Genomic DNA, 11,321 nt, shown 5'->3' on the forward strand with positions numbered 1-11,321 from the left:
GGGAGAGGCCACAACAGTGGGGGGCCCGCATACAAAAAAAAAAAAAAAAAAAAAAAAAAAAAAAAAGCTCAACAAACTCCAAGTAAAAAAAACTCAGACATTCAAACCCAGACACATCAAAATCAAACTGTGGAAAGTACACTGAAAGCAACTGAGAGAAACAACTCATTACATACAGGGGATCCTCAAAAAGATTAACATCTAATTTTTCACCAGAAACCATGGAGACCAGAATACAGTGGGATAACTTCTCAAAGTGCTAGAAGAAAAGAATTTGACCAAGAATTCTTTATCTGGCAAAACTATCCTTCAAAAATAAAGAAGAAATTAAGAAGTTCCCAGATAAACAAAAACTGACAGAATCCATCACTAGCTGACCTACCCTACAAGAAATATTAAAAGAAGACCTTCAGGCTGAAATCAAAGGCACTAGACAGTAACTTGAATCTACATGAAGAAATAAAAAGCACAGGTAAAGGTGATTACACAGGTAAATATAAAAGACAGTATAAAATTTTTTAATTGTAACTTTTCCCTCCTATCTGATTTAAAAGGACATAATCATTATAAACCTGTATTGATGAACATATGATGTTTATAAAGAATTAATCTGTATGAAAACAGCATAAAGAAGTAGGAAGGAAGACAACGGAACTATCTCAAAGCAAGGTTTTTATAAACAATTGAAATTAAGTTGCCATAAATCCAAACCAGATTCTTAGGAATTAAGATGTTAGTAATTCCCAAGGGCAACTACTAAGAAAATAACTCAAAATATATATAATAAAGAAACAACCAGGGAACTACTATGGTACACTAGGAAATACTTGACACAAAAGATTTAACACAAAAGAAGGCGGAAATGAAGGCCAGACCCAAGGGCCACGTATTCTATGATTCCATTTACATGAAATGTCTAGAGTTAAGTAAATCCATAGAAACAGAACATAAATTGATGGATGCCATGGGCTAAGGGGAGAGCGTAATATGGAGTGATTACTAATGGGTACAGGGTTTTGGGAATGATGAAAATGTTTTGGAATCAGACAGTGCAGATGGTTTTACAACCTTGTGAATATCTAAAAACCACTGAATTGTACACTTACAAATGATAAATTTTATGGTACGTGAATTACCTAAATTTTTTTAACTGCCTGAAAAATACACAAGAAACCTGCTTTAAACCTCTCCCAGCATCTGTTTACTGACTCAAGAGACTACAGCCTGACCAACCAGATTATCAGACAAATATTCCTCTCTAATAATTCCTCTTTGAAGACATTCTGTGAGGCATAGCTCTGTTCTCTACCAGACCGCCTCCCCATTGCCACTGCTTATAGCATGATCTTCGTTAAACCAGATATGCAAATTCCAGAAAATATATAACCAAAAAAAGTAGGGCAAAACGTTGAGACTATAAAAACAAACAAAACATGATCCAAGCACATGACAAAAAAGGATATATTAGTAAAACAAGATTAAGATGACAACAAAAAGACAGAAATAGGACTAATTATAACAATACTTTTGGAATAGAATGGAAAAGAAATAATCTACTTTATTATAAAATAAAGATTTTGATGGGTCAAGACATAAAAAATGTAAACATAAGCAAATTGAAAACATTTTAAAAAAGTTAAAAATTAATAATGCCACCAATACTATATAACAAATCTTAGGTGATACAGCCAATGTCGTACTTTGAAGAATGTTTAAAAGATTAAAATCTTTTATTATTAACATTAAGTGTTCGAATCAAGAATGCAAAAATAAAATAAAATAAAATGGACCTAAGGAAAATAGGATAACAGAATGTAAAAGAGAAATCAATGATCAAAGCAAGATGATAGACTGTTGTGCCGGGAGGAACCAAGATGGCGGAGTAGAAGGACATGCTCTCACTCCCTCTTATGAGAACACCAGAATCACAACTAGCTGCTGGACAATCATTGACAGGAAGACACTGGAACTCACCAAAAAAAGATACCCCACATCCAAAGACAAAGGAGAAGCCAAAATGAGATGGTAGGAGGGGAGCAATCACAGTAAAGTCAAATCCCATAACTGCTGGTGGGTGACTCACAGACTGGAGAACACTTATACCACAGAAGTCCACCCACTGCAGTGAAGGTTCTGAGCCCCACGTCAGGCTTCCCAACCTGGGGGTCCAGAATGGGAAGAGGAATTCTCAGAGAATCAGACTTTGAAGCCTAGTGGGATTTGACTGCAGGACTTTGACAGGACTGGGGGGACAGAGACTCCACTCCTGGAGGGCACAAAGTACTGTGCGCATCGGGACCCAGGGGAAGGAGCAATGACCCCAGGGGAGAATGAACCACACCTACCTGCTAGTGTTGGAGGGTCTCCTGCAGAGGCGGAGGGTGGCTGTGGCTCACCCTGGGGACAAGGACACTGGCAGCAGAAGTTCTGGGAAGTACTCCTTGGTGTAAGCCCTCCCAGAGTCTGTCATTAGCCCCATCAAAGAGCCCAGGTAGGGTCCAGTGTTGGGTTGCCCCAGGCCAAACAACCAACAGGGAGGGAACCCAGCCCCCCCATCAACAGTCAAGTGGATTAAAGTTTTACTGAGCTCTGCCCACCAAAGCAACAGTCAGCTCTACCCACCACCAGTCCCTCTCATCAAACCTCTTAGATAGCCTCATCCACCAGAGAGCAGACAGCAGAAGCAAGAAGAACTACAATCCTGCAGCCTGTGGAACAAAAACCACATTCACAGAAAGATGAAAAGGGAGAGGGCTATATACCAAATGAAGGAACAAGATAAAACCCCAGAAAAACAACTAAATGAAGTGGAGATAGGCAACCTTCCAGAAAAAGAATTCAGAATAATGATAGTGAAGATGGTCCAGGACCTCGGAAAAAGAATGGAGGCAAAGATCGAAAAGATGCTAGAAATGTTTAACAAAGACATAGAAGAATTAAAGAACAAAAAAACAGAGATGAACAATAAAATAAATGAAAACTACACTAGAAAGAATCAAGAGCAGGATAACTGAGGCAGAAGAATGGATAAGTGACCTAGAAGACAGAATGGTGGAATTCACTGCTGCGGAACAGACTAAAGAGAAAAGAATGAAAAGAAATGAAGACAGCCTAAGAGACCTCTGGGACAACATTAAACGCAACAACCTTCGCATTATAGGGGTCCCAGAAGGAGAAGAGAGAGAGAAAGGACCAGAGAAAATATCTGAAGAGATTATAGTCGAAAACTTCCCTAACATGGGAAAGGAAATAGCCACCCAAGTCCAGGAAGCACAGCAAGTCGCATACAGGATAAACCCAAGGAGAAACACACCGATACACAGAGTAATTAAATTGGCAAAAATTAAAGACAAAGAAAAATTATTGAAAGCAGCAAGGGAAAAATGACAAATAACATAAAAGGGAACTCCCATAAGGTTAACAGCTGATTTCTCAGCAGAAACTCTACAAGACAGAAGGAAGTGGCATGATATACTTAAAGTGATGAAAGGGAAGAACCTACAACCAAGATTATTCTACCCAGCAAGGATCTCATTCAGATTCGATGGAGAAATCAAAAGCTTTACAGACAAGCAAAAGCTAAGAGAATTCAGCACCACCAAACCAGCTCTACAACAAATGCTAAAGGAACTTCTCTAAGTGGGAAACACAAGAGAAGAAAAGGACCTATAAAAACAAACCCAAAACAATTAAGAAAATGGTCATAGGAACATACATATCGATAATTACCTTAAACGTGAATGGATTAAATGCTCCAACCAAAAGACACAGGCTTGCTGAATGGATACAAAAACAAGACCCATATATATGCTGTCTACAAGAGACCCACTTCAGACCTAGGGACACATACAGACTGAAAGTGAGGGGATGGAAAAAGATATTCCATGCAAATGGAAATCAAAAGAAAGCTGGAGTAGCAATACTCATATCAGATAAAATAGACTTTAAAATAAAGAATGTTACAAGAGACAAGGAAGGACACTACATAATGATCAAGGGATCAATCCAAGAAGAAGATATAACAATTATAAATATATATGCACCCAACATAGGAGCACCTCAATACATAAGGCAACTGCTAACAGCTATAAAAGAGGAAATCGACAGTAACACAATAATAGTGGGGGACTTTAACACCTCACTTACACCAATGGACAGATCATCCAAAATGAAAATAAATAAGGAAAAACAAGCTTTAAATGATACAACAGACCAGATAGATTTAATTGATATTTATAGGACGTTCCATCGAAAAACAGCATATTACACTTTCTTCTCAAGTGCGTATGGAATATTCTCCAGGATAGATCACATCTTGGGTCACAAAGCAAGCCTCAGTAAATTTAAGAAAACTGAAATCATATCAAGCATCTTTTCTGACGACAACGCTATGAGATTAGAAATCAATTACAGGGAAAAAACCGTGAAGAACACAAACACATGGAGGTTAAACAATACATTACTAAATAACCAAGAGATTACTGAAGAAATCAAAGAGGAAATCAAAAAATACCTAGAGACAAATGACAGTGAAAACACAAAGATCCAAAAACTATGGGATGGCAGAGCGGCTGGGCCTGTGAGCCATGGCTGCCGGACCCGCGCGTCCGGAGCCTGTGCTCCGCAACGGGAGAGGCCACAGGAGTGAGAGGCCCGCGTACTGCAAAAAACAAACAAACAAAACCTATGGGATGCAGCAAAAGCAGTTCTGAGAGGGAAATTTATAGCTATACAAGCCTACCTGAAGAAACAAGAAAAATCTCAAATATACAATATAACCTTACACCTAAAGGAACTAGAGAAAGAAGAACAAATAAAACCCAAAGTTAGCAGAAGGAAAGAAATCATAAAGATCAGAGCAGAAGTAAATGAAATAGAAACAAAACAATAGCAAAGATCAATAAAACTAAAAGCTGGTTCTTTGAGGATAAACAAAATTGATAAACCATTAGCCAGACTCATCAAGAAAAAGAGGGAGAGGACTCAAATCAATAAAATTAGAAATGAAAAAGGAGAAGTTACAACAGGCACCACAGAAATACAAAGCATCCTAAAAGACTACTACAAGCAACTCTATGCCAATAAATTGGACAACCTGGAAGAAATGGACAAATTCTTAGAAAGGTATAAACTTCCAAGACTGAACCAGGAAGGTATAGAAAATATGAACAGACCAATCACAAGTAATGAAATTGAAACGGTCATTAAAAATCTTCCAACAAACAAAAGTCCAGGACCAGATGGCTTCAAGGTGAATTCTAACAAACATTTAGAGAAGAGCGAACACCCACCCTTCTCAAACTCTTCCAAAGAACTGCAGAGGAAGGAACACTCCTGAACTCATTCCATGAGGCCACCATCACCCTGATACCAAAACCAGACAAAGATACTACAAAGAAAGAAAATTACAGACCAGTATCACTCATGAATATAGATGCAAAAGTCCTCAACAAAATACTAGCAAACAAAATCCAACAACACATTAAAAGGATCATACACCATGATAAAGTGGAATTTATCCCAGGGATATAAGGATTCTTCAATGTAAGGAAATCAATCAATGTGATACACCATATTAACAAATTGAAGAATAAAAACCATTTGGTCTCATCTCAATAGATGCAGAAAAAGTTTCTAAAAAATTCAACACCCATTTATGATAAAAACTCTCCAGAAAGTGGGCATAGAGGGAACCTACCTCAACATAATAAAGGCCATATACGACAAACCCACAGCAAACATCATTCTCAATGGTGAAAAACTGAAAGCATTTCCTCTAAGATCAGGAACAAGACAAGGATGTCCACTCTCACCACTATCATTCAACATAGTTTTGGAAGTCCTAGCCACGGCAATCAGAGAAGAAAAACAAATAAAAGGAATACAAATTGGAAAAGAAGAAGTAAAACTGTCTCTGTTTGCAGATGTCATGTTACTATACACAGAAAATCCTAAAAATGCCACCAGAAAACTACTAGAGTTAATCAATGAATTTGATAAAATTGCAGGATACAAGATTAATGCACAGAAATCTCTTGCATTCCTATACACTAATGATGAAAAATCTGAAAGAGAAATTAAGGAAAGGAACAAAACTGAGTCATTTTTTGAGATGTGGATGGATCTAGAGACTGTCATACAGAGTGAAGTAAGTCAGAATGAGAAAAACAAATATTGTATATTAACACATGTATGTGGAACCTAGAAAAATGGTACAGATCAACCAGTTTACAGGGCAGAAGTTGAGACACAGATGTAGAGAACAAACGTATGGACACCAAGGTGGGAAAGCCACAGGGGTGAGGGGATGGTAGTGTCCTGAATTGGGCGATTGGGATTGACAAGTATACACTGATGTGTATAAAACTGATGACTAATAAGAACCTGCTGTATAAAAATATTACAAAATTTTAAAAAAAGAAAGATGATAATCATAAAAAAATCCAAGAAAGATTACTTGAAAAGATGAAACAGATAAATCTCTATCAAGGCTAATGAATAAAAAGTAAGAATAGACACAAATACATAACACAAACAATGAAAAGAGGAATACAACCATAAACACAGTTTTACATGTATATGACTACTATGCAAACTCCGTGGCAGTAAGTTTGAAAATATAAATGGATGCTTTTCTTTAAAAATATGAATTGCCAAAATTGACTCAAGACGTATCTGAATTATGGTGAGTTTGAATGAAGCCAGACTTAAAAAGTACACACTATATGACTCAATGTATATGAAGCTCTAGGGAATTCCCTGGCAGTCCAGTGCTTAGGACTCCGTGCTTCCACCACAGGGGGTACGGGTTCAATCCCTTGTCAGGGAACTAAGGTCTCACATTTCTGCATGCCGCGTGGCGCAGCCAAAAAAAAAAGTATATGAAGCTCTAGAATAAGCTAAACTACAGTGATAGAAGTCAGACTGGTGGTTCTTCAGGCAGAGGCAGGGATGAAGGACTGCAACAGAATACAAGAGAACTTCAGAGGTAATGGAAATGATCTATATGTTGATGGGGTGGTGATGATCAGGTACATATCTTTGTTAAAACTCTTAGAATCATACACTTCAAATGCTTGCATTTATAAATATATATATATATAAATCACATCTCAATAAAGCGGAAAAAAGTTGAAAATAATAAAAAGCATGCAAAGATAAATACCTGAATTTTTATTACAAAATTTCTGTCAGTTATGAACTCGAAAATATCAACAAGAAAAAGTACAATAAAGATCTGTATTGACATGAAAAGATATTCCTAATATTTTACTTTAGAAAACGTGGTTACTACAGTATACATAATATGATCCTCTTTTTTTTTTTTTTTTTTGCAGCGGACTCTCAACCACTGCACCACCAGGGAAGCCCTGATCCTCATTTTTATTAATATATAATACGATTTAAAGTCACATGTATATTTTCTCAGAGTGAAGCGTGGAGGACACAACATAAGTTGTGATTCTGGATTCAGGTAGAGTTGATACTTTTTCTTTTAGCCATTTTAAAATAATAAATGTGTATTACTTATAAAATAAATAATATACATTTTGTAAAATGAAAAAATTAATGATTAGTTTTAATCAGCTCATCACATTTGTATTAGCTTACCAGTGTCACAGAAATTATTCTAAAATCAACAAATAGTGATAGTTCTAAGATCAATAATAAGCATGATCTAATATTTCACAATGGCTTAAAATAATTTAAAAACAATGTTACATTTTGAAAATATTTCACAAATCCAAAATAGGAAAGTTCCGAAATGAATATGAGAGCTAGAGAACAGGTGGATATATGAACTGAGAACTGACAGATTTCAGGAAAAAATTAGAAAAGAAAAACGATTTCAGAATTAAAGAATAAAGTAGAAAGAACACAAAAGTGAACAGATCTTGTAAAAAACATGCTAAGGGAAATAAATGATGAAAAACAGAAAAGTGAAAAAATATGATAAAAAGGATTTCAGAGGAACAGGCATTTACATACGGCATACGTATACGCAGAGGAGATGTAATACCGAGAGAACAGAATGGAGTCCTTTGAAGAAAAACAAGCTCTGAAACAAAACAAACATTTAAAACCATAATTAGGGCTTCCCTGGTGGCGCAGTGGTTGAGAGTCCGCCTGCCAATGCAGGGGACACAGGTTCGTGCCCCAGTCTGGGAAGATCCCACATGCCACGGAGCGGCTGGGCCCGTGAGCCATGGCTGCTGGGCCTGCGTGTCCGGAGCCTGTGCTCTGCAACAGGAGAGGCCACAACAGTGAGAGGCCCGCGTACCGCAAAAAAAACCAAACAAACAAACAAAAAAAAAAATTAAAGTTTTCTGAAATAGAAGAAAATGAAGTTACAGAACAGTCAACACTAAGACATTGCCTAATGAAACTTTTGGACTTTCAAGATAAGGAAAAATATCCTTTAGTTATCCAAGCAAAATAATTCCAATTGATCTACATGGGAGAGAAATCATATTGGCATCAGAATTTTAACCAGCAACATTTTATACAACACCAACATATTATGGAGAGAAAATATGGGTCAAGGATTTTATATTCAACCAAATTGTCCTTGAAGCATATTAAGTACCACAAGTACAAACAACAAAACTCAGGAAATATTGTTCCTTCCTAAGGAATCTCCTAGACAACATACTTCAGACAACCATAAAATGACCTGAGAAGCTCTAATATTACAAAGAAAATATGAGAGAATAAAACACTAGACAATTCTTTCCCAAGGAATCTCCCACAAAATATACTTCAGACAACCAAAAAATGATCTGAGAAGCTTCGCCATAAGAAAAATATGGGGGAATGGAAGAACTGGTAAATCCAACTTTCCATAAAACAATATATGCAGTTTCTGCAATAAATCAATGACATGAAACAAAGAGCAGGGAATTGACTTACATAACAACCAAAGGTACTATTATTAACTTGTTTTGATCCCGATTCAAACAAATTAACAATAAAAAGGCATTTTTAAACAATTAAGAAAACTGATTATGTTCTAGTTATAGGATGTAATAGAGAATTATTATTAATTTTGTTAAGTACAACGATGTAAGAAAATGCCTGAATTTTTTTAGAGATACACACTTAAATGTTGTAAAGTGATACAGCTGGAATATTTAATACCCAAGAAAAAGAGAAAAAGTGATGAAGCTAATCTGCAAAAAACTTGTTAACTACTGAATCTGGATCACGGGTATATGGAAGTTTACTGTATTATTCTTCTTTTATGCATGTTTGAAATTTTTCATAATTAAAAAAATAAAACTAGAGATATATCATCCAGATAACACAGAGGCATACTAGACAACCATGACAAAGACAACTGCTTTCTCCATCTTTGTCTCTGTTCTCTTCTCTCTCTCTCTCTCACACACACACACACACACACAAACACACAATGCAGAGAATAGAGATACAAAAAGATAAACACAGGAAGAAAAAAAAGTACCTAAAAATAGACAATTCCCTTATCTAGTATGAACTGATCTTCCTAAATTAAAAATATTAAAGTGTAGAAATGTGCTAAGGGACAGGAGAGGAGAAAGCAATGGACTGACTTGGAAGTCATTTTGCAAATGTACCACATAGTATCTGTGCTTTTTGAGCAAATCATTTAACCTTCCTGAGCTTCACTTCTACAAGGGGATAATAGATGTCCTATCTACCTCAGAGACACTGTAATGATCAAATGAGACCATACAGGAAACAATGCTTTGTATATTATAACCATGATATAAAGTAAAAGAATATTAATGATTAGGTATTTGTTATCTCTTGCCCAGGTATATTTCAATTACTTAAAGTAAATATTTACTGCATATATCACCTTCTAATCCTTATTTTCTACGTAAATGACATATCATATCACATTAACTTAATATCTAATGTTATACTCACTACTCCTGTGTAATAGCGTAGTCCAACTACATGACCTCTCAAAGTTCCAAATAAAACTGAATCTAGCTCTTCATCGCTCGTTAGGAAATCATCTGGAGGAATAATATCTTGGAATTCAAAACGAGGAAAGAAAGTTGGATATGAGAGGCGTGGAAAATTTCCATGGACTCCGTACTGGACAGTTTGCAAGTACTTCCAAACAGGATCTCTATTAAAAAAACAAAAACAACAACAGAAAAACCACACACACAGAAAAACAATACAATATTTAACCAAATATTTCTCAAAGACCATACCATATTTAAAGGCCAATTGTTTTCTCACATTTTACTTCAACAAATTAAATATTATGTGGGAAGTGCTGTATAAAGATTGATCGCGTTCCTCTGGTTAAAGCAAGAATTGGAGTGACAGAGGTTTCTAGAAACCCTACCTGTTCAATAATGTGCCTTCTACCCTGAGGTATTCAAAGTGAAAACCCCAATAAGGGTTCACAAATCTCTTTCCTAGTCTGCATCACCTACTTAAACTGAAATATATGTGATGTCTGTAACTAATTATACACCAAAATTTCAACACATCTTGAGCTAGAAGAGACCTGAAAACACTGAACTTTTTTACACGAAGCCATTTATAGCTCTACAAATAATACATCCAGCAACCACTACTTTAATTCCCTTCGACTAGAACCCTTATTTTATTCAGGTATCCTAACGGTGCCATCATGGGAAGCTGACCTCAAGCCCCCGACTCCCATTGGTTTAAGGGTAACCTCAACCCCCCGATGGAGAATTGTTTCCGGAACGGGTATGTAAACCAATTTGGACAATGAAAAGTAAGAGGAAGTCGGCTGGGAGAGTTCCAGGAAGCTTCTACTTTGCTAAGAACGGAGAGAAGCTATTTCCCCTGCGTTCTCCTTACACGTCACGCGTCCTGCTTTTGGCTCCTCTGCAGATATGTATTTGCACGTCTGTGCATACACATCAATTGTGAGGTGCTTGGGGACAGGGGCTGTCTTACCCGGCCCTTTCGGCCGAGCACAATGCCCGGCGCACAGTGGGTATCTCATGGGTGTTTTATGGAATAAAGCACAGGGCGAGAAGAGACACCGGCTAAGGAGTGGAGCTCAGAGCCCCAGGCCCCCTACAGACCTTGACAGAGATTTCCCCAACGCCCTGGCAAGAGACTCGCCTGAGGAGCCTCCCCTCGCCCGCGGAGACTCTGCATTTATTTCTCCCGCGGCTATAGGAGCCGCCAGCGGGACGAACGCCAGCTGCGCAGCTCGCAAGGGGAACGCGAAGGAAACGCGGGGAAGGTCAGGTTCATCTGGGGACGCGGCCACGCCGTTACCCTCGGCGCCCCACCCCCTCCGCCCCCTTCACCCCCTTCACCTCTGGCACATCCAGGAC

At 37.4% G+C, this 11,321-nt stretch overlaps 1 protein-coding gene across 2 annotated transcripts in view; it reads right to left on the reverse strand.

The window, feature by feature from the left end:
• Positions 1-11,321, reverse strand: part of HLTF (helicase like transcription factor) — a 58,072-nt gene that overhangs the window by 46,509 nt on the left and 242 nt on the right. For both annotated transcript variants that reach the window (XM_024769067.1, XM_024769066.1), the window contains exon 2: positions 9,913-10,120. In XM_024769067.1, coding sequence (XP_024624835.1) covers positions 9,913-10,120 — 208 coding nt within the window. The remainder of the gene's footprint in view (positions 1-9,912; positions 10,121-11,321) is intronic.

Source organism: Neophocaena asiaeorientalis, unplaced genomic scaffold (assembly GCF_003031525.2).
Source record: "Neophocaena asiaeorientalis asiaeorientalis breed wild unplaced genomic scaffold, Neophocaena_asiaeorientalis_V1.1 scaffold118, whole genome shotgun sequence".
NCBI lineage: Eukaryota > Metazoa > Chordata > Mammalia > Artiodactyla > Phocoenidae > Neophocaena > Neophocaena asiaeorientalis.